We start from the raw sequence: 24163 nt of genomic DNA, 5'->3' as shown, positions 1-24163 counted from the left end.
GAAGATACTTTGTTCAGAAAAGATTTTCTATAAGGTGATATACACTTATAGTAGAAGTTGTCTAGAATATTAACTATTACCTTATCCTCAATATTCATTGTGTTGTGTAACCCTTTGGCTTTAATTATATACCTATAATGTAAAGGAAAATATCACTATTAGTATTCCATTTCAGTTGAACTCAGCTGTCAGGAAACATGTTTTAAACTTGTAAGAGAATATATATATCACGTGTATCTATACACACACACACCTCACCATTGTAATTGTCATCTAAGTGCCTGAACATCATATATTTGTAAAACTATATTTATAAACCAAAAGTTTAATCTTAAAAATATTTAAAAATCATAGTTTTATATCTTAATAGGTATGATTTTTTGAAGTGTGTTTCTATTGTTTTTACATCTAAAATGACAGTGTAACCCTTAATATTATACATTCCCTTCTATGTAAAGCTTATAGGGAAGAATTATAATTAAATAGTTGAGAAGTTTATCCAAAGAGAACTGATAATGATATAAATAAAAATACTATTTGTATCCATACTGGATTTACGAGAAATCAATTTAAAACTAAAGATTATGGATATAGCCACACATGAGGAAGGGGTGGCAGTTCCCTGAGAACTGCCAACAGAACAACTGGATGTGCTAATGCCTGTGGTACTGAGCATGGTCCTACTGATCTTATTCTTACTTTGATTTTTGGGTTTTGGTTTTTGTTGTTGTTTTTAAATGAAAAAAAAAAACCCTCTAAAAGGATGGTCCTGAGCTCTATAATATAAAAAAGATATCTAGGGACCTATAAAATAGGAGATACTCAATAAATATTACCTGCCCTGGATCACAATAATTATTTTGTAAGTGGATAGTAGTTATTTTAACTATATTATCACTTTGTTTCTTCAGAAAAATAAAACTTATTGGTATTATTTAACTGTGTTAGCTAGTGTAAAACTATATTATTGCTTTATTAGGTGACTATAAAGGAAAACACCTGAAATTAAGTATTCCCATGTTACATTTTGCTAATAAACAATTTAAAATAGGCCATACAAATGGGGGGAACTTTACATAGAAGTGAAGATCATTCTAATTTCCTATTTTTTAATTATAATTGTTTTCAGGAATAATGTATATATCTAGCTGTGTTTCTTTAAACTTAATAGACCAAAAGAAGTACTTAAGGTATTTTCTTAATTTGAACCTATCAACTGAGAATCTTCTCAATCTAACCTAATTAATCTCTAAAGTTTTATCTACAGATTCTGACCTGCTTCATTTTTTATTTGAACTTTAACAAGAGTCTTTTACTTAATCCTATACATATTGTTAACTTCCCTATGTATATAAACCATTGAACTAACACTGTCATTCGCCAACCACAGTTTTCAAGCTCAGAAATTTTAAGTTAATTTCTAATATCTACAAAAATAAAAACAAAATTTGTTACCTAAAGAAAAGATAGTAACAATACTAGGAAGATCAAAGTAAAAGAGTAAGCTGTAACTGAATTTGCAAGGCAGAAAAAACAGAAATGAAGAATAGCCTACAACAGAGGATTCACTGGATGGATGGATGGATGGATGGATGGATGGATGGAAGGAAGGAAGAATGGTTTTTACTACAGAAGATCAAACACAAGAAGCATCAGTGAAGGATACAGGATAGGGTCAATCCTAGAACCTATTTAAACCCACAGGACATAAGAAGTCACAGATCCTTAGATGATGCCAAGCAAACTTAATCTAATGTTGTTTACTCTGAAGTGACTGTACCAAAGGCGCAAGCACAGGGAAAAAACAGTAAAATCTGTAATAGAGAAAGCTTATCTCTTTGCCTAGTTTAATCCCAAAATGCAGCAAGCAGCCCCATGTATAAACCTTCCCTCCACAACAGAATCTACTCTCTGCCTATTAAAAGGGGAGAAGGGGACAGAGACAGAGTAGGCAGAGATGAGAACTATCCTGGCGCTACTTGGGGAATGAGGGAGAGCCCTCTCCCGTCTCCAGCTAAAAAGCTCTTTTCTTTTAGCCTGTCAACTTTGTACACTAAGTGAAGAAAGCACCTTCCACAGAACTTCATTCTCTCTGCCCTCCCACCAAACTCTTCATATTTCCCACTCTGTCCCTCAGTTCATCAGATGAAATAATGAACATTAGTATTCCAAGTCAAGCTTGAACTGCACACCAGAGTCAAGCCAGAGACAGTGATAGTGCTGAGTAGAAGCCAGTATTTAGCTTCCACCTACTGTTCTTATCTACAGAAAAAGTTAAAGACCAACGTTTCCCAGGTATGCTGCCCTACGCCTATAATTTCAGCAGTCAGAAAGCTGAAGCAGGAGGAATGCTGTGTGTTAGAGGCCAGTCTGGACTGCAGGGCCTCTCTCAGAAAGCTGAAGAAGATAAAAGTTCCCACCCTTCACCCAACAGTAAGTGCTCTTCTCACTATAGCTTTCCTGAGAGCACGCACTACAGAGTTCAGAGTGCTGGTGATTGACTTAGGACTTTAAAATGGAATCTCTGTTCCAATAGGTCAAACAAAGGTAAACAAGGCCTTGGTCTCATCAAAGGCCCTAAATTGTAGTTCCCAATGCTTACGCCCCAAACATATCAACACTCATTTATTTTCAGGTTACTCTAAATATATATTGTGTGCATGAGGAAGGGGGTCCTTGCATCTGTGTGTGTGGGGGGGGGTGTGTGTGCATGTGTTTGGGTGTGTCTCACCTGCATGTATGTTTGTGCACCCAGTACTCACAGAGGCCAGAAGAGGGCGTCTTAATCCAGGAAACTGGAGTTACAGGTGATTGTGAAACACCATGAGGATGGTGGGAATTAAGCCCGATTACTCTGAGTGACCCATTCTCTTAAGAGTCAAACCATCTCTGTAGCCCATTTCCAAGTTAACTTCTAAACTTGTTTTTTCTTGTTGAATAACTGTGGTGTGTTATAGCAATAACTGTCCTGTGCACACTTTAAACAATTTCGTTCAGGAAAGCATCAACCATTACCACAATAAAGTTATAGAACATAACATTAGAATATCTACTTCTCAAGTTTACATAGCAAATATGATTTTAGCACAAGTCTGACACATTTATAAGAATAGCCCTGGGGTGTGAGGAAGACAGTGTCTGGTATAATGCAAATCTGACAGAAATATAGAAAGGGGTCATACATTTTTTGTTTAATCTATTTTTCTTTACATTCTGGTTTAAACAACTTAGTTTTTCATTTTAGAAGCCAAATGGCAAAACATTAACAGCTGTTAAATGTAGAAGAGTCTCTATTATATGACTAATTTTTCACATGCTAGAAATATTGATAGTTTTAATCAATGGTTATTAAAGCCTGGTATTTCCTAATGAGATGATTTCTTTATCCTCCACGGACTCAAATGGAAAGAGGAAAGAAAGCAAAGGAAGACTGGAGGGATACTCTCCTTTCTTACCCTTCAAGCATGTGTCCAGCTGGCAACCACAGTAATAAAGTGAACTACGTTTATGGGTGCATTCTAGACTTGTTTTCACCAAATGGTAAAAAATGTGGAAGGAGCACTGTTTGGTGCTGGAGCTTTGACTGGTTAGGTACTGGGTTTCCTTGCTCAATATAAGTCCCACATGATGTTTCAAAAGAATAAGACTGAAACTCTAGGTAAGCTCTTAAAGAGAAAATCATGAGTGGATAGCTTTTTCAGACAGATAAGCAATCCTTCATACTAAGGTTATTGGTGAAACCTTTAATATAAACACACAGTCTGCCAGGCGGTGGTGGCTCGCCTTTAATCCCAGTACTTGGGAGGCAGAGACTGGTGGGAGGCCAGCCTGGTCTACAAGAGCTAGTTCCAAAATAGCCAGGGCTGTTACACAGAGAAATCCTGTCTCAAAAAAACAAAAACAAAACAAACAAACAAACCCACAGTCCTCACTTGTCGATATTACTACAGCAAAAATAAAGTATTTCAGTCACACCTCTTAAAGGACACTGCACCCACTTGTTACTGTTTGCAAACACAAGGTGTGCCTAACTTCAGAAGAGAACCAATAACTGTGCCTCTTTGAGAAGTCCAATAACGCCTGAATATATCTGAAGTCCAATAACGCCTGAATTCAGACATTAATAAATTATTTTTAAAACATGATACTCTGTTGCCAGCTTTTAAACTATAACTCTCACCACCTGTTCTCTGTCTCAATACTAGGCCTAAATGAAAACACAAATGGATACATGTAAAGCCTCTGGCTGTCGTGCTCAGGAAGGTTTGGGGGAAAAGATTTCTATTTAATGCACCACATCACTTAGACTGAAGATTTTGGTAAATTATGATTTCTAAAGTTATTAGTTAAAATTAACTAACATGTTCCCAGTATTTTCAGTAAGATACATTATCATTTCTATCTTTTTAAGATGTTAATAAAAGCCAACATCTATACACTAACTGGAACCAACTTTGATTTACATGCATCTTCTAGAAACAAGAATCAATGTTTCCACTAAGTGAACAGTGGGAAATGACACTAAGAAGACAGCTGTATTCTTAAATACAACCTGTACTTTAACTGAAAGTCCAAAGTTTATTAAGGGGTATTTAGAAAGATATATGGGAGCCTGTGTCTTTGGCAGTGTTTTCTAAAATAAACATTTAAAAAGGAAAATTGTGTTCATCAACTTAAGACTACAGAAATCAGTAACTTTCTATTTAAGTTCAAAGAGTGTAACATTTCAAATCATTGTAAGGAAACAGAAACAGCAGTCCTGGTTTGCATAAAGTGCAACATCAGGAAAGTGTTGCCCTTAGTCCCTTGAGAGTACTCACATGTGTGGGTTCTGGACTCCAGTAGTGTTAGGATGGAGAGTAAACCGTGCTGTTGATTTGACAGGTGGATTGGCAAAATTCAACTTCAGTGCTTTGCGCTTACCTGAGAAATGACAAATACAAAGTAAAAATTTCAACTAATCACAAATACATGCAATTTTTGTCATTAAATTTAATTACTTTTTTAACATTCAAGAATTATAAAACAGCATTACTTTTCAGGCATGAGAAATTCAGTGAAAGGCAGAGAAACTTGCTTTAATAAATCAGTCGATATAGAACAATAATCGAAAAGGCAACAAGTATCTTACAATGAAAACAAAGTAAACAAAAGGTATCTTATGCCCACTCCCACAAATCACTCTCTGTGATGCTCAGTGTCCAGAAGTCTAATTCTTGGCAGGAATAGTCAAGTCTCAGTGGTAAGCTCAAACACTGCAGTGCTAGAAATCAAAATGTCTTCAGTTAGTCCCCATTCCTTCAGAGCACTGCAAATGCTGGTGGGTGGGGGGGATGTGAAACATTCTGAAGCTGTGATAGTGGAAACCATCACAGCATGGTCAATTTCAAGCTAACAACACAGGTACCCCAATAATTACTTCCTGGAAGCAATTTCTTCAGTCTTAAAAGCAGGGAAGTATCAGCTTTTTTTTTTTTTTTTTTTTTTTTTGGATTTTCGAGACAGTTTCGAGATTAAAGGCATGCGCCACCACCACCCGGCTATATTTTTTATACCTTTATCAGAAACAGAATATAATAGCAATTTCCAAGATCAATACAGTTGTAGTTTCCAGGAAACAATGATGTTTGCAAGCTATATAGGGCACACCATTTTAATAGATGATCTCAAAATTTCGTTCAGGCCATGGTACTGCTTCAACATATTTCCTTGCTAGCCATATTTCCTTCTGGGCCAATAAACCGCATAGACTCACACTTCTTTAGGATTTCTATAGATGTTCTGTAACAGAACAGGGTTTTCACTCATTCTGGTTTTATGTTCATTTTAGGGATATTTTCTCTGGTACTCCTGTCTCCAGAGTGTTTTATGCACGCATCTAGCTACTCAGCCAATCTCTACAATCAACACATTCCCACCACAGTAAATTTTAAAGGTTTACCAGAGCAAACCAACTGCGGATACAAAGACTGGAGAGTGGAACAAGGGGTGTCAGACTGAGAGGATGGGCAGTCCTAGAGCAGCTGTGAGGGATAGGCCTTTCTAGAAGATTAGAAAGATACTAGGCACAGCTGCTTCAGAAATAAGAATGGTACAGGAGTTTTCCATATGATTTGCTGTGTCCGGTATCAAAACTTTAATTTCAAACCACTACTTTCATCTGACTCACTAGGGACATTCAAACTACATGTAAAAGTGCTCTGCATACAAAAACAATTAATTTTAAAAGTATATATTACTAGGGAGTTGGGGAACAAAACATTTTTTTTGTTGTTTGTTTTTGATACAGGGTTTCATGTAGCCCACCTGGCCTCAAAGTCGTTATGTAGTTGAGTAATGAGTTTGCTCTGTTAATTCTCCCGGCTCTACCTCCTGAGTGTAAGTGCTAGGATTACAGACATGCATTACCATTTCTAGTTTAAAACTCTTAAAATTAAAACCAAAACTAGGAAAAATCACCTGGACAAAGCAACAGGCTAAAAAATGGGAAAAGTTTTTACCAGCTACCCATCTGATAGAGGGCTAATTTCCAAAATATATAAATAACACAAAAAACTGGACATCAAAAAAAACATAATTCCATTAAAAATGGAGTACAAATCTAAACAGAATTCTCAAACGAAGAAACTCAAATGGTTGAGAAGCACTTTACGAAAAAGTTCACATCTGTCATCAGGAAAATGCAAACCAAACTACTTTGAGATTTCATCTTATATCAATCAGAATGGCCAACACCAATAAAATAAAAGACAGCTCATGCTGGTGAGGATATGAAGTACAGAACGCCCATTGCTGTTGAGAGCATATAGTAACTATGGAAATAAGTTTAGTGGTTATTCAAAAAGACAGAACTCAATTTATCTCAATTTCTAGCCATACCACTCTTGGGCATATACTCAAAGAATGCTTCATCCTATTAAAGACACTTGCTCAACTATGTTCATTGTTGCTCTATTCATAATAGACAGAAATTGGAAACAACCTAGATGTCTGTCAATAGATGAATGGATAAAAGAAAAATGTGGTACATTTACACAATAGAGTATTACTCAGCCATTAAAAAAATAAAATCATGAAATCTGCAGGTAAATGGATGGAACTAGGAAAAAATCATCATGAATAAGGTAACTCAGACCCAGAAAGACAATATGGTGTGTATTCACTTTTATGTGGATGCTAGCTGTTACATCATTGCTACACAAGCTATAATCCATAGAACTACAGGTAGAGAGTAAGGGACTGGAGAGCTGGGGATGGATCTCCCTAGGAAGGTAAATAGAATATAGTTATGGATGGATGAGGAGGAGGGAGGACTGGAATGGGAGGATCAAATGGGAAGGAGAATAGAAAAGGGGAAAAAGGAAGGGAGTGTGGGGAGGGACTAAAACCAAGGGCCATTTGTAGGGTTATATGGAAACCTAGTCAAGTACAATATATAATATATACATATATGAAGGTACTCTAAATGCAAAGGCTATATAACGGGGGAAAGAGAACCCCAACTGGACACCTCTCATTACCGGGAATGGGTTACAGCTAATCAAATTCTTGGTCAAAAGGGCCCCATAGGAATCCCTGAACAACCCAGGCTATTGCCAAGGCTACTAATGTCTCTCCACAAACTGACAGTAAGTCCCTATGGCTGAAGACAACCTACACACTCAGTGAACTCAGAGAAGTCAAGCTGGTGTTCACCTAGATCTTCACCCCTATTTGTGGTACTGGAAGGTACTCTGCATGCTAACAAAAGAGAAAGGTAAATACCAACCAGGTTACAAACCTCAATCTACAGGAGTGACTCACTTGTAAGATATGCTGGAGCAATAGTGGCACAAAGCTTGTGGGAGTGACCAACCAATACCTGCTTTGAGTTAAGACCCATTCCATGAGATAGAACCCATACCCACTGCTAGTTGGGTGGCACTGATCTCTGCCTTGCTCAGCCAATATCAGATAAGCTTCCTCCTGCAACAGATGAGAACAAATATAGAGACCCACAGCCAGACAATATGCAGAAAGTGAGAGACCTTGGAACACTGAGCCCTAATAGAGAGGGTTCTATCAAATTCTTCCTCACAGGAACCAGAAAACTCTGTGGCAGAGGAGGCAGAAAGAGTGTAAAAGCCAGAGGTGATGGCAGATACCGAGAATCAAGGCCTTCTCGTCACAACAGGGCTGGCACACATATGAACTCACAGAGACTGTGACAACATGCACAGGGCCAGCAGGGGGTCTACACCAGATGGTGAAAGAAGTTATCGCCAATTGATAGTCACTAGAAAATGAAGTTAATTTTCTCTAAGAGAGTCTCAGCAGGGAAACTACTTTTAAGGTAGGCCCCATGCCCAGCAGTAGATGACCCACACAAAATAAATTCAAAGGCATCTTTGGAGGTTGTCTCATAATGTTAAGTCAGGGAGGGTTTTATTTTGTTGTTGTTTGTGTTTTTTTAAGCTAACAGGTTCTTAGTGTGTATCTTAGAGTTTCCAGTTTGGGAGTTTTAAGAGTGTGTGAACATGTGTGTCTCTACATCTATATGTGTTTCTTGTGCTTTCTCTTTGGTTCTTTTTCTTCTTTGGTTGTTCTATCATAGCCCAATTTGCTTGTTTTTAATTATCATTGTATTGTGTTGTATTGTATTATTATTTCTTATTGTTTGTTTTCTAAGGAGAGACACAAAGGCCATGAATCTGGATGGAAGAGGAGATAGGGAGAAACTGGGAGGAATAGGGGGAGAGGAAATTGTAATCAGAAAATATTGCATGAAAAAAACATATTTTCTAAAGAAAATTTTAAAAATTCAATAAAATCAATTTTGGAGGTGTGCGGTAAAAAGGGGGACAGTGACAAAGTAAATCCAGCCAAACTGGAGCCTATTAATATAGACCAGGTTAGCCTCAAACTGACAATGATCCTCTCCTATGCTGCCTTTTGTGTGCTGGGATTCCAGGTGTCACCACCATATGTGACACAGCTAGGCAATCTTTAACACTTAGAAACAAAGCAAGAAGCAAGCTAGTTGGGTATGGTGGCTTGTACCAGCACAGAGGAAGCTGAGGCAAGGGAATTACCACAAGCATGAGGCCAAGCTGGTCAACACAAGCAGGTTCAAAGCTGCCAGCGCTACACTGTAAGTCTCTCTCTCTCTCTCTCTAGCAAAACAAAACAAATTTGACAAAGAACAGTAATATAAGTAAGAACTCTATGAAGTGCTAACACCAGAAACATTCAAGATGTTTTATTTGCTAATGTGGCCCAGTCTAGAGGGTTTGTTCTAAGTACAAGCTTGGCTAGAGAACAAGTTGATCAGGGTGGCTGAGTAAAAGAACCAAAAACAACAAATTCCTTTGAAAAAGCAAACTGACAGAATTCAGTAATATAAAAAAATTTTTTTTTAATGAAATGCTCCTTTCTTCCTGAAAATCTGTTCATGTGATACTCAAAGGCAAGGGATTTGCCCTGATGGGATTCACTGTGTTAATTTTCTAAACAGTTCCTTCTCCTTTGTGTTCTGTGAATGGAAATGTTGTTCATGCCACCCTCTCACCGCTGAACTGTGGAGTCAGGTCACTTGTCTTCCAGTTTCTAGGTTCACAAACAAAAATTATTGAGCCACAATGGACAATAGACGGAGTCTCACCATTGACTGAAATGATTCTGATGATTGTGTTGATGTTGTAACGTGATAATACTCTGGGGATGGTGAGGTAAAATAAATGTATTTTGTACATTAAGTTATATATGACTAATACAGGATCAGATTGTAGTGGGCTGAATGGTGACCCCCAAAGATACCAAGGACCTATGAATGTTGCATATATAGCAAGGATAGCAGAGAAGATTAAAGACAAGCAAGCATGTATCTTAGTGAGCTAAAACCCAACAAAGTCACCAAGTTAAAAGTTAAACACTATTTGTCACATGTTGTGCTTAAAAACAACTAACACAAATGCATGATCTCTCTAGATGAAGAAAAACTGACAAAAGACGTAGATCACACATGAGTCAAAGAGAACAAAGAACTGTTATGAAAGCAAAACACTAAACGACTTTCTCAATTTGTGGGTGATGGGCCAGTAACAGACAACCTCTGCAGGGAATACTGAAGCATGCTTCTACAATGAAAGCTCACTTGAGCTATCTTCTTGAAGATAAAGATATTTAAAAGCACACAGAAAAGAGGAATTCTTTTTCAGCACTGTGTCTTAACAAAAATCAAATTGAAGGAAAGGAGTTTTAAGGGCAATTTACCTAAAAAAACAAATGCACATAGTTTAACACAATGAGATTTATTTATATAAGTTAGATTTAAACATGTTCTACACTCAATCTGTAAATAAGTATATATTCCAACCATTCGCTAACAAATATATTGATGTGGGAGTGTCATATATCAATCTGTTGATTTCATTGGTTAAGCAATAAAGAAACTGCTTGGCCCTCATAGGTTAAAACATAGGTGGGAGGAGTAAACAGAACAGAATGCTGGGAGGAAGAAGCTGAGTGAGGGAGACGCCATGATTCTCCTACTCCAGGCAGACACAGGTTAAGATCATTCCTGGTAAGCCAGCTCTTGGGCTACATAGATTATTAGAAATGGGCCAGTCCAGGTGCGAGAGTTAGCCGAGAAAAGGCTAGATATAATGGGCCAAGCGGTGTTTAAAAGAATACAGTTTCTGTGTAATTATTTCGGGTAAAGCTAGCCGTGCGGGCGGCTGGGTGCCGGGGACGCAGCCCGCCGCTCTTATTTCAACAATATATGAAAGACCTATAAGTTTTCAGTCTCTCCAGATGCAAATGTCTTAACAAGAAAACTAAGTAAGACCCAATTATCCTGCCAGTTCTCATGAAGACACCTTAACCCTACAAACGATTGATGATCAAGATATTTAGTTTCAAATTCAAATGATGAATTTGAAACTAAATATCTTGAGAAGGAAGGCCCCATGCTGATAAGACTAAGGTAGGGGAGGAAAGGGGTGGTCTCCTTTCAAACACCACAGGTACCAGGTTTTCCTACAAAGCATACTCTTCCTTCATCCATCAGTGCTGTCTCCTCCTTTCCTCAAGTGTCCCAAAAGACCCAGGGGATCATGCACAGCTGCATGTATTCAGGCATTTCCTATTGAAGGGTTGGTGTTGAATATGGAACCTGAGGCTTCTTGCACACTAAGCACCCACTCTGACAGTGAGCTATAGCCTCAGTTATTTGTAATCACTAAAAACTCAAACACACATAACACTACTAAGGATTTTTTTTTTTAATTAGAAAGAGAGAAAGAGAGAGGAGAGAAGAGGAAAGGGGAGGGGAGGGGAGGGGAGGGGAGGGGAGGGGAGGGGAGGAGAGGAGACCTGAAATGATGTTTCACTAGCAGTAAACAACTGGTGCTATAAAAAGCCTATGAGGCCGGGCAGTGGTGGCACACACCTTTAATCCCAGCACTCAGAAGGCAGAGGCAGGTGGATCTCTGTGAGTTCGAGGCCAGGTCTACAAGAGCTAGTTCCAGGACAGGCTCCAAAAGCCACAGAGAAACCCTGCCTCAAAGAACCGATAGATAGATAGATAGATAGATAGATAGATAGATAGATAGATAGATAGATAGACAGACGGATGGTATAAAAAGCCTATGAAAGGCTGGAGAGATGGCTCAGGAGTTAAGAGCACTAGCTGCTCTTCCAGAGGACCTAGGTTCAATTCCTAGCACCCACATGGGAACTCACAACTGTCTGTAACTAACTCCAGTTCCCAGGGATCTGACACCTCACACAAGCATACATGCAGGAAAAACACTAACACACATAAAATAAAAATAAATTATATTTTTAAAAAGACCGTGAAAGACTTCAAAGACAGCAAGAGCTATAAAATAGAACTTAACATAATAGATAAAAAAACATATATTTGTGGCAACACCCTTTTGGTCACATAATAAGGAGCCAGCAGGGATAGAACTTCCCCTTAACTATGACAGCAGAAACCAGGCAGCATATAATACCTAAATCATAGGAGTTTCCTTTGAGAAGATCAGTGCCAGGAGAGGAAAATGTTTCCAGTGTTTACTGATCTGGGAACAGACATGACACACACAGCCCCAGATAACTCCACTTCAGATGCTCAAGTAACTGGAGTAGAAATATGAGTATATATTGCACTTGATGATTTTGCTGTATGCATAGGCCAGTGTTTGCATTTCCCAAGAACTGCACCGGACCACCCATCACCCCTGTTGGAAACACTGCCTAACTTGGCTTGGAGAAAATGAGAACATTTTGTTAATACTAGAAAAATTAAAATCATGCCTGGCCCACCATCTGACCTGGGCTGTTTGGCAGCCTACGACCCAAGACTAAAGGAAGCAGCCTCTTGTCACCACTCTCAGAGTTCTGCTGTCTAATTTGTCTGAAGAGAACACCCCATACCAGCCAAAATGGGCTTTCACTTCACCTACACACAATGTTCTTCTCCAAGTTCCCTTAAGAAAGAAAAGGTACTGTCAAGTATGGGGCCATCAAGGTAACTAAGAACCATAAATCTGAAAATTGGGGCTCCAGGAGGCATTAGGGAGGGAGGAGGTCAGTACAATTAAAATACACAGTAGGTATATTATATGTACATATGAAATTCCCAAAGAATAAAAAATATTTAAAAATATTCAATGATTTTGAAGATCAAGATTTACCCAAGTGGATCCACAGAGACACAGAAATGCCCTTCCCTTGTATTTCTGATTAGCTAGCAGAATACTGAAGGTGAAGGGAAATATACCCACCTTTACTTAGCTCCCAGCAAGAGGAAAAGAATCCTAAATATTCTCCCTGAACTAACTGCTCAAGCAACACAAACCTTTAATACTATGTTCCCAATCAGCTTCTCCTACCTCACAGTTTGGCTCTCCTTCAAAGACTCCAATGAAGGAGCTGACAGTATTCTACTCATGTTCTGTATCTATGGTCATGGTAATCCAAGAACTGAAAACAGCTCTCACTCACCTTCTACAGATGAGGAAAACACTCTTTTCCTCATGATTCATTAAGAATCAGCATTATGTACAAAGTCATCAAAACTGGCTCAATTGGAAAAGTACTTGCTATAGATACAAATAGACCGGAGTTCAGATCTCCAAAACTCACACAAAAAGCCAAGTGCAGAGGTACCATACTATACCCCAGGATTCCTGGGCTTACTGGGTTAGCCCGTCAGTGAACTCCAGTTTCAGGAAGAAATCCTGTCTCAAAAACTAAGGTAGGGAGTGTATAAGGAGCACATTCAACATCAACAGCAACGTCCACTTGCCTCTACAAATGTATACCCAGGGCTGTGCACCAGCACAGATGCATGCATACATCATCATCGAGCTTGTTCCCAGAGAGACTCTATGCTCACACTGGTCCACCGTGCTCCCCTCTGACCATTGAGTTTGTTCATGTTACTCAACTGTTAACCTCCTCAAATTTTAACTATCTTGCTTTACCTCTGAAATCTGCAAATGTGCTATACATAATAAATACCTAAAACAAAGGAGTGTTAAAAAGTATTTAGGAATTTCAATTTTATTATTTTACTTGCTGGTATCTAGATACCGTCTAATTCAACCTAACAGGCTTATTTTTCTCACTGTATCATAAGAAAGAAGAGTCTATTATCCATACGGCCAGAACAAAATAATTCCACCTTGTAAAGCTAAAGACCATTTATAATTTATAAAATATGGCCACAAACCCATATATCTCCAAAACCATTGAATTCAAAAAGTGAAAAAATAATGGTTAATATTTATTACAGTTATAGTCAAATATCCACAGTCTTTAGGGGCATATGTTGCTTTAACTAGGAGAACACATCAGAAGGGTTGTTATTACCTTCCAAGCCAAAACCTTTGAACATCTCTGAGTATTATGTGAAGTACTTCAGCCCACAGGAATCCAGGATCCAGGTATGCTACCTACCTATGAGACTTTCTAAATGTACATATGCTGAATCCCTACTTTCTGCTTCCTGTCTGAAAAACGGGTGAACAACTTCCCCTGCCACATACTCCCATAGTCATGTTGACTTGCCTGCCCAAATGCAAGAGTCCAAGCCATCACAGACTAAGCCATCTGAAACCATGAGCCAAAATGAATTTTTTTCTCCCTTTATTTTTGTTTCTCTCTGGTCACAAAGAAAAGTAAAACAAATTAAAACATTTAATCCCAGAGAGCTCTACCGGAGCAGGTCTGAGCCAGCGACTTTGGCTAGAGCAGGCCTATGACTGCAAACTCCAAAGGAGCAGGAGTGGATCCAAACCAGGGACAGTTAGGATACCAGGACTGAGTAACTGACCTAGGCCAGGGCAGGCCTGAGGCAGCAAACTCTACAGGAGCATGAATGAGCCAGCAACCTGGGCTAGAGTAGGCCTGGGACAGTGAACTCCACAGCTACAGGTCTGAGCCAGCAACTAGGCCAGAGCAAGCCTGAGACAGAGAACTCGATGGGAGCAGAGCAAACCCTAGGAGCGCCATGCAACCTCCAGAAACATGGAAGGACCAACGAGGTGAATGGAATTGTGGCACTGATTGCACCATGAAAAGCAACCATCTGATAGACTGGCACCATCTGCAGACTGGCACCTAGAAGACTGATCACCAGAGTCACAGACTGCCCCAAATACTCCAATCAGATGAAAAGATGGGTAGACAAGGAAGAACATACACAGCACCACAAAAAGCAAGATGACACCAGTAAAAACTAGTGATACTACAACAGCAAGACTTGAACAACCAAATACAGATGAAGCAGAAGAAAATGAACTAAAAGTTAACTTTAAGGAATGTTTGAGGCCTCTAAAGAAGAAATAAAAAACTCCCTCAAAGAAATGGAGAAAAAGACAAAGAAAAAAATTGGAAGATATCAACAAATCCCTTAAAGAAAACCAAGAAAAGCAATCAAACATATGAAAGAAACTAAGACTTGAAAACTGAACTAGAGACAATAAAGAAAACACAAGCTGAGGGAAGTATATAAACAGAAATCATGAGAAAATGATCAGGAACCACAAGTGCAAGCATAAAGAGCAGAATACAAGAGATGGGAGAGAGAATCTCAAGTGATGAAGATACAATAGAGGAAATAGGCTCATCAGTCAAAGAAAACATTAAATCTAACAGAAGCTTAACACAAAATATCCAGGAAATATGGGACACCATGAAAAGACCAAACCTAAAAATAGGTAAAGAAGAAGGAGAAGAAGTTCACTTCAAAAGCACAGAAAATATATTTAACAAAATCACAGAAAACTTTCCCAACCTAAAGAAAGATATGCCTATGAAGATACAAGAAATTTATACAACACCAAAGAAAAAAGTCCCCTCACCACATAATAATCAAAACACTAAATATACACAATAAAAAAAGAATATTAAGAGCTGCAAAAGAAAAAGGCCAAGTAACATATAAAGGCAGACGTATCAGATTAACACCTGACTTCTCAATGGAGACAATGAAAGCCAGAAGGTTCTGGTCAAGTGTTATGTAGATATTAAGAGACCATGGATTCCAGCCTAGACTACTAAAACAAAACTTTCAATCATCATAGAAAGACAAAACAAGATATTCCATGACAAAACTAGATTTAACCAATACCTAGCCACAAACAAAGCCCTATACAAAGTACTAGAAGAAAGGAATTTGGCTACATCAAAAAACAAAATTGATGATCTCACAGCAGCAAATTCCAAAGAAGGAAAAAACACACAAAAATAACACCACCACCAATGAGAACTAAATTAACAAGAGATAGCAATCACTGATCATTAGTATCCCTTCATACAAATTAACTCAATTCACCTATAAAAAGACACAGGCTAACAGATATGAAAACAAAATCCATCTTTCTGCTGCATACAAGAAATACACCTCAATCTCAAAGACAGACATCGCCTCAGAGTAAAATGTTAGGAAAAAATTTCCAATCAAATGGACCTAAGAAACAAGCTTGTGTAGCTATCCTAATATCTAACAAAATAGACTTCAAACTAAAATCAATCAAAAGAGACAAAAAAGAACATTTCATATTAGTCACAGAAAAAATCCATCAAGAAGAAATCTCAATATTGAACATCTATGCCCCAAATACAAGGGTACCCTCACATGTAAAAGAAACACTTCTAAGGCTTAAATCATACAATAAATCCCACACACTAGTAGTGAGAGATTTCAACACTCCACTCTCATCACTGGACAGGTCAGCCAGGCAAATAAGAGAAATAAGGGAACTAACAGATGTTATGACTCAAATGGATTTCACAGAAATTTATAAAACATTCCATCCAAAAATAAAAGAATATACCTTCTTCCCAGCACCTCATGGAACTTTCTCAAAAATTGACCACATACTCAGTAACAAAACAAACCTCAACAGATTAAAAAAAAAAAAAAGGAATAACCCCATGTATCTTATCAGAACACCATGGCTTAAAACTAAATTCAACATCAACATATGGAAATTAAACAATGCTCATCTGAAGCATCAATGGGTCAAGGAAGAAATAAAGGGAGAAATTAAACACTTCCTAAAATTCAGTGAAAATGACCACACAACATACCCAAATTTATGGGACACAGTGAAAGCAGTTTTAAGAGGAAAGTTCATAGCACTAAATGCCTACATAAAGAAGCTGGAAAAAAATCCCACACATTTAAAAACTTTAGGACAAAAAGAAGCAAACTCAAGAAAGAGAACTACACAGCAGGAAATAATCAAATTGAGAGCTGAAAACAAAATAGAAACAAAGAAAACAATACAAAGAATCAATGAAACAAAGAGTTGGCTTGAGAAAAATCAACAAAATGGACAAACCTTTATCCAAACCAACCAAAAGGCAGAGAGAAAATACCCAAATAAACAAAATCAGAAATGAAAAGGGGGGCATAACAGCAGACAGGAAATCCAGAGAATCACCAGGTCATATTTCAAAAACCTGTACTCCACAAAATTGGAAAACTTAAAGGAAATGGACAACTTTCCGGATAAGTATCACTTCCCAAAATTAAATCAAGACCAGACCAAATAAGCAAATTAAATAGACCTATAACTGTTAAAGAAATAGAAACAGTCATCAAAAGTCTCCCAACCAAAAAAAAGCCCAGGACCAGATGGTTTTAGCTCAGAATTCAAAAGATTTTCAAAGAATACCAATACTCCTCAAATTGTTCCACACAATAGAAACAGAAGGAACATTGCCAAACTCTTTTTATGAGGCTACACTTACCCTGATACCCAAACCACATGAAGACATTACTAAGAAAGAGAATTACAGACCAATCTCGCTCATGAACATTGATGCAAAAATACTAAATAAAATACTGGCAAATCAAATTCGAGAACACATCAGAACCATCATCCACCACGATCAAGTCAGTGCCATCCCAGAGATGCAGGGATGGTTCAACATATGAAAATCTGTCAATGTAATCTACCATATAAATAAACTGTAATACAAAAACCACATTATCATCTCATTAGATGATGAAAAAGCTTTCAACAAAATACAACACCCCTTCATGATAAAGTCTTGGAGACAGCAGGGATACAAGGAACATACCTAAACATAATAAAGGCAATATACAGCAAGCCAACAGCCAACATCAAACTAAATGGAGAGAAACTCACAGCAATCCCACTGAAGGCAGGAACAAGACAAAGTTGCCAACTCTCCCCATATCTATTCAATATAGTTCTTGAGGTCCTAGCCAGAGCAATAAGACAACAAAAGGAGATCAAGGGGATACAAATAGGAAAAGAAGTCAAACTCTCACTATTTGCTGATGATATAACAGTTTACATAAGAGAGCCCACAAATTCTACCAAAAACTTCTACAACTCATAAACACTTTCAGTAATGTAGCAGGATACAAGATTAACTCAAAAAAATTAATAGTCCTCCTTTACACAGAAGATAAATGGGTTGAGAAAGAAATCAGAGAAACCCTTCACAATAGCCACAAATAGCACAAAATATATCAGAGTAACTCTAACCAAACAAAGGGAAAACTTGTATGACAAGAACTTCAAATCTTTGAAGAAAGAAATTGAAAAAGACACCAGAAAGAGAAAAGATCACCCATGCTCTTGGGTAGGTAGTATTAACATAGGAAAAATGGTAATCTTACCAAAAGCAATTTACAGATTCAATGCAATTCCCATCAAAATCCCAGCAAAATTCTTCACAGATTTTGAAAGACCATATGGAAAAGCAATAAACCCAGGATAGCCTAAACAATCCTGTACAATAAAAGAACTTCGGGAGGCATCACAATCCCTGACTTCAAATTCTACTACAGAAATACAGTATTAAAAACAGCCTGGTACTGGCGTAAGAACAGACAGTAGGACCAATGGAAGAGAACAGAAGACCTGGATATTAATCCACACACCTTCGAACACCTGATTTTTGACAAAGAAGCAAAAAAAAATATCAAATGGAAAAAAAGAAAGCATATTTAACGAATGGTTCTGGCATAACTGGATATCAACATGTAGAAGAATGAAAATAGATCCATATCTATCACCATGAACAAAACACAAGTCCAAATGGAACAAAGACTTCAACATAAAGCCAGCCACACTGAACCTCTCAGGACAAGTGTACTCAGTGAGTACACTTGAATACTTTGGCACAGGAGACCACTTCCTACATATAACCCCATCAGCACAACACTGAGAGAAACAATTAATAAGTGGAACCGCCTAAAACTAAAAAGCTTCTGTAAAGCAAAGGACACAGTCAACAAGACAAAATGGCAGCCTACAGAAGGGGAAAAGATCTTCACCAAACCCCCATCAGACAGAGGTCTAATCTCCAAAATATACAAAGAACTCTAAGAAATTAGTTATCAAGAGAACAAATAATCCAATTAAAAAATGGAGGACAGATCTAAACAGAGAACTCTCAACAGAGGAATCTAAAATGGCTGAAAGGCACTTAAGAAAAAGCTCAATATCTTTAGTCATCAGAGAAATGCAAATCAAAACAACAATTCTATCTTACACCTGTAAGAATGGCCAAAATCTGTTGTAGGAAGCTGTGGGCCTCTTCCCACAGCCTAGCTCCTGGCCACCGGCTAGCTTTAAACCCGAAGTAACAACACACAAACTGTATTCTTTTAAACACTGCTTGGCCCATTAACTCTAGCCCTTACAGGCTAATTCTCATATCCCGATCAACCCATCTCTAATAATCTGTGTAGCATCAGTCTTACCGGGAAAGAGTCAGCATGTCTGACCTGGCAGCTTGCTTCATGGCATCTGCCCGGGAGAGGGGAGTATGGCCTCTGAGTTCACTTCCTCTTCCTCCCAGCATTCTGTTCTGTTTACTCCTCCCACCTATGTTTTAACCTATGAGGGCCAAGCAGTTTCTTTATTATATTTATATTATTTATTATGACCTTCCTCCATCAAAGATCAAAAAAACTGATGACAACTTATGCTGGAGAGGTTGTGGGGTAAAAGGAACACTCCTACATTGCTGGTGGGAATGCAAACTTGTACAGCTGCTTTGGATATCAGTATGTCAATTTCTCAGAAAATTAGGAAACAACCTTTCTCAAGACCCAGCAATACCACTTTTGGGTATATATCCAAAGATTACTCAATCACACCCACAAGGACATGTGCTCAACCATGTTCATAGCAGCATTGTTTGTCATAGCCAGAACCTGGAAACAACCTAAATGCCCCTAGGCCGAGGAATGAATAAAGAAAATGTGGTACATTTACACAATGGAGTACTACACAGCAGAAAAAAAAATGACATCTTTAATTTGCAGGCAAATGGATGGAGCTAGAAAACATCATTTTAAGTGAGGTAACCCAGACTCAGAAAGACAATTATCATATGTACTCACTCATAAGTGGTTTGTAAACATAAAGCAAAGAAAACTAGCCTACAAATCACAATCCCAGAGAACCTAGATAACAACGAGGACCGTAAAAGAGACATACATGGATCTAATCTACATGGGAAGTAGAAAAAGACCAGATCTCCTGAATAAACTGGGAGCATGAGGACCATGGGAGAGGGTTGAAGGGGAGGGGAGAGGAAAGAGGTGAGCAGAGAAAAATGTATAGCTCAATAAAATCAATTAAAAAAACAAGTTAAAAAAATTTAATCCCACCGTGAATATATAGATTCTATTGTCAACTATTAGCAAAATAATGTAGCAGCAGGCATCCTCTTCAAACTTAACCAATCTGCCACTATCTGAGGAATGACTACCTCTCCCACCATGACTATGTCATCTGCCAGAAGGGCAAAATTTAATTTTCTTACCTGCCTCAGCACTTATGGGACCTAAGGAACAACATCTGAAGTTGACTTCCAGCCTCCACACACAGAAATACATGAACCACACATACACACTAAACACTTGTTTCAGAATTTATTGTTTCTATTTTAAATACAATTTCCTTGTCACTTATTCTAGATCTTTCAACAGCCAGTTCTCTAAATTTAGTCATACTAAAGCCTAAAGAACAAGTTGGGCTTTAATTTAAAGTCCTTAAAGATACAAATATATACATTTTCATGTACCTGCTAGAACAACCTGAGCATTCTTGCTCCTATCATTTCTCATATTTCTCAGATGATCCCTATAAAGTCTCAGGAGTGTGTCTCAGTTAGATCTAATGACTTTGTAATCATTGATGTAATGGAGACATGTTACCAACACTATCTACCAGCCCTAACTCCAAGCATGAATGCTCTGCAGACTCTACAGGAATCTAGGAGTTGGAATTCCACAGCCATATCACCACCCTATATGGTACCAAAAAGGTAACAGCTGTTAGTTAAGACATCTCCAGTCCAAGTCCAGGGGAGGAGAGAGAGGGTGTTAATGCTCTGAATCCTTCATTTATTCCCGCTCAGAGTTTTCTCATATTTTTGTCTTTCATATGTTTTGTGGCATTGGGGATCAAGTACAGGGCTTTGCATAATTAAAAGACAGAACTACACCACTTAGCTCTACCCCACAAAATACTTCATAGAAAACATTTAGCACCTTAACCATATTTCTTACTATTCTATCAGTATTTTTTCAGTCAATATTATAAAACTGTGTGTGCCATGATGGAATAAAAAGAGCTGTTCAATGCAATGAAGAAAAGCAAAAAGGTTCCTGGCTGAAGCACACTGACTGGCCTGCAGCTCCACTGAGTCTAGGTAATGGGGCTAACGAGACCTGTAGGTAGCAGGCAGGTAAAATAGTCACAGCAGTACATAAACTGAGAAGCCACTAAAACTACCAGATCTGAGTTGTCCTCCTTAAGAAGTTCGCTCAGGATAGTATTAGTAACCATATATGAGTTCAGATTCTTGTCAAAAAGCGAATGTGATACAATCTTTCTTTATCTGCCCAACTGCCATAGTGATTCCCATCAGTCATTAAGTAATTAACTCTTCTGGACTTCCCAATTCTATAAGAACTTCATTAGCAAACAGAGTAGGATAAAGTAAGCTTTAAGATGCAGAGAATTCAGTGAATACACCCATTTGCTCAGGGAAAGAAAGTACAGTTGAATTTTAATTTACATCTAACACTGGGTTATTATCAAAGCAAACAAGGGAAGTGGCAAAGAAGCCGGCTCATCCATGCAAAATTAGTGTCAGTCCAGATAAAGTTAACACAGCACTGTTGTACTCCTTTCCACAATACAAATAGCTTCTTCTGACCCATTAAATACCTCCTGTCTCAGTGTCTGTTCTACTGTGACTGTTCTACTGCTGTGAAGAGACACCATGGCCTAGGCAACTCTTATACATGAAAGCAAGCAAACTCTTAAAAAAAAAATTTACTTGTTGTTCAGGAGTGTAGTTTATTACCATCATGGCAGGGAACATGGCAGCACTCATGAAGCTACAGCAGGAGTTGAAAGCTACATCCTGATCTGAAATTACAGGGGAGTGGTAGAGGTAGGCAGACAGACTGGGCCTGCCATTGGCTTTTGAAACCTCAAAGCCCACCCCCATTGATACACTTACTCCAACAAGGCCACATCTACCCCAGCAAGGCCACACCTCTTTATCGTTCTCAAATAGTGCTACCCCATGAGGACTCAGCATTAAAACATATGAGCCTTCATATTCAAATCACCACATCTTCCATGTTTAAAACATCAAGATGTAAATAAGACTTTTATTTCTTAGTAGACACAATTAAGCACTTCTTGTTACCCATAAGTATATTCTATGAATGGATTTCTTTTTGAAAAGGTTAGACTATGAAAAACTGTCTTTTCACTTAATGTGACTTTTAGTTGGATTTAGCAAATGAAAGAATTTTTTTAAAAAATTAGGGTGCTCGCTTCGGCAGCACATATACTAAAATTGGAAAAATACAGAGATTAGCATGGCCCCTGCGCAAGGATGACACGCAAACTCGTGAAATGTTTATAAAAAAAAAATAGGGCATAGAACCTTTGATTCACAATTAGGCCAGGGTGTTGAGACCCTGTCTCAAATCATCATTATCATCACCACCTATTATTTCTACCACATAACCTGTGTATACATGTCTACTCTCTCAGAGTATATAGTTCTTCAAAGGGACCTCTAGATTAATTTCGCTTCAAAGTCTCCAGCAGTCAGACACTGGTACAGATGGGTTTCAGTCATGCAGAGTATTGTTATCAGGGTCACTCTAAAGGGGAGATATGCTTGTCTACACTTAGTCCTCACTTCAGGTTAATGTTTGCTTCGTAGTCCCACCTGATAAGACCAATATCAAGATGACAGCCACAAACTTCTGGTGGTATAGCCTACCCATTTGGACATTTTTGTCTGGATTTGAGAAACACAGGAAACCAAGTAGTGAGAATATCACACCGTGTTTGAAAAGCACCACCCTAAATTTCTAAGCAAACCTGAAAAGCTTTGAACAATAATGCAGCTGAGACTGGCCTCTGGAGCCTTTCCACATCACTTCTACTCTCCTCCATTCGGCCACAAAAGTTTTGTCAAACATCTCTTTACTGTCAGTGAGAGTAACTGGCACATGAAGGAAAACTCTGTAACGTGAGAGAATCAATCCCATTTAAATGCTTTCCTTCTTCAAAAATAGCGTAGGCATAAATGTAGCAACCATTAGGAATCTTCCTTCTAGTAACAAAAGTAATTTTCAGGGAGAAATCTGGGTTCTAACAACTTCCAGTGTGGAAGATAAGTAAGCAGTATCTCTTATGGTAGTATGTGAAGAGAGAACAAATGGACCTGACTGCCCATAGACCACAGATACATTTCTGGAGCTTTAGCACAGAAGTGTTTTTGTTCCAAGGAGGACTGTATACTGGCATTTTATCATGGACCTCAGAGAAAGTGATGAATATACTAGGCATCAGTCTCTAGAGCTTAGGGGCCAGCTCTACAAAAATGTCTTCTGTCAACTCACTTCATCTATATAAATCTAAATAAACTATCCTAATACCAAAAAGCAGTAAATGTGTTCATTTAAGTAAACTATACTAATACCAAAAAGCAGTAAATGTGTTCATTTTGTTTCATAAGAAAAGCTCAGCTGCGGTCATTAATTTCTAAATGACAAAATTTTAGTCGTTAGTTGCGGGACTTTTACTACAAAAAAATACAGAATTAAAAATGTAATCAGCCAGGGCTGGAGAGATGACTCAGCGTAGTAAGGAAGATTTACTGCTCTTGCACAGAACTAAGCTTCAGTTCCCAGCACCTACCCACATCAGGCAGCTCACAGTCACCTGTAACTCCAGTTCCAGGGGCTTCAATGCCCTCTTCTGGCTTGGAGGATCCTGTATGTATATGATACACACAGACAGATAAGTAGGTATAGAGACATATATGTAAATAAATAAATATTTTTTAAGAAATGAATTTTAAGCCTTTATTTAAACATGAAAAATTAGCCCTTTCTCCACCACTTCTTTCTTGGTTCTATACATTCCATTAATAAGCCAAAGTACCACCTTTTACAAACACTCTTATCAGTTCAGCAAACTATGAATATCCAAAACAAACTTCTGAAAAGATTCAAGAAACATCCTTCCTCCAGTTTTACTACTGCCATTTTATTACCACCAATTTAGAACAGTAAGAGATAATTACTATAAAAGAAAGGTTTGACAATTAAGAATGTGAAGGTACATGCTTGTAATCC

At 38.1% G+C, this 24163-nt stretch overlaps 1 protein-coding gene and 1 non-coding gene across 3 annotated transcripts in view; one reads left to right on the top strand and one right to left on the bottom strand.

Annotated features, from left to right (window-relative positions):
* Map2k4 (mitogen-activated protein kinase kinase 4) overlaps positions 1-24163 on the bottom strand; it is a 98788-nt gene that overhangs the window by 57962 nt on the left and 16663 nt on the right. For both annotated transcript variants that reach the window (XM_041664458.1, XM_041664460.1), the window contains one exon: positions 4821-4923. In XM_041664458.1, the coding sequence (XP_041520392.1) occupies positions 4821-4923 (103 nt within the window). The remainder of the gene's footprint in view (positions 1-4820; positions 4924-24163) is intronic.
* LOC121457240 lies at positions 22336-22439 on the top strand. Its single transcript, XR_005975733.1, has one exon. It is a non-coding gene; the product is annotated as a U6 spliceosomal RNA (small nuclear RNA).

The sequence above is a fragment of the Microtus oregoni genome, unplaced genomic scaffold (assembly GCF_018167655.1).
Source record: "Microtus oregoni isolate MIOR12 unplaced genomic scaffold, Mior012 000015F_ref0000493, whole genome shotgun sequence".
NCBI classification, from domain to species: domain Eukaryota; kingdom Metazoa; phylum Chordata; class Mammalia; order Rodentia; family Cricetidae; genus Microtus; species Microtus oregoni.
Note: the sequence above shows the minus strand (reverse complement) of the source record. Positions and strands in the feature narration are given on the sequence as shown.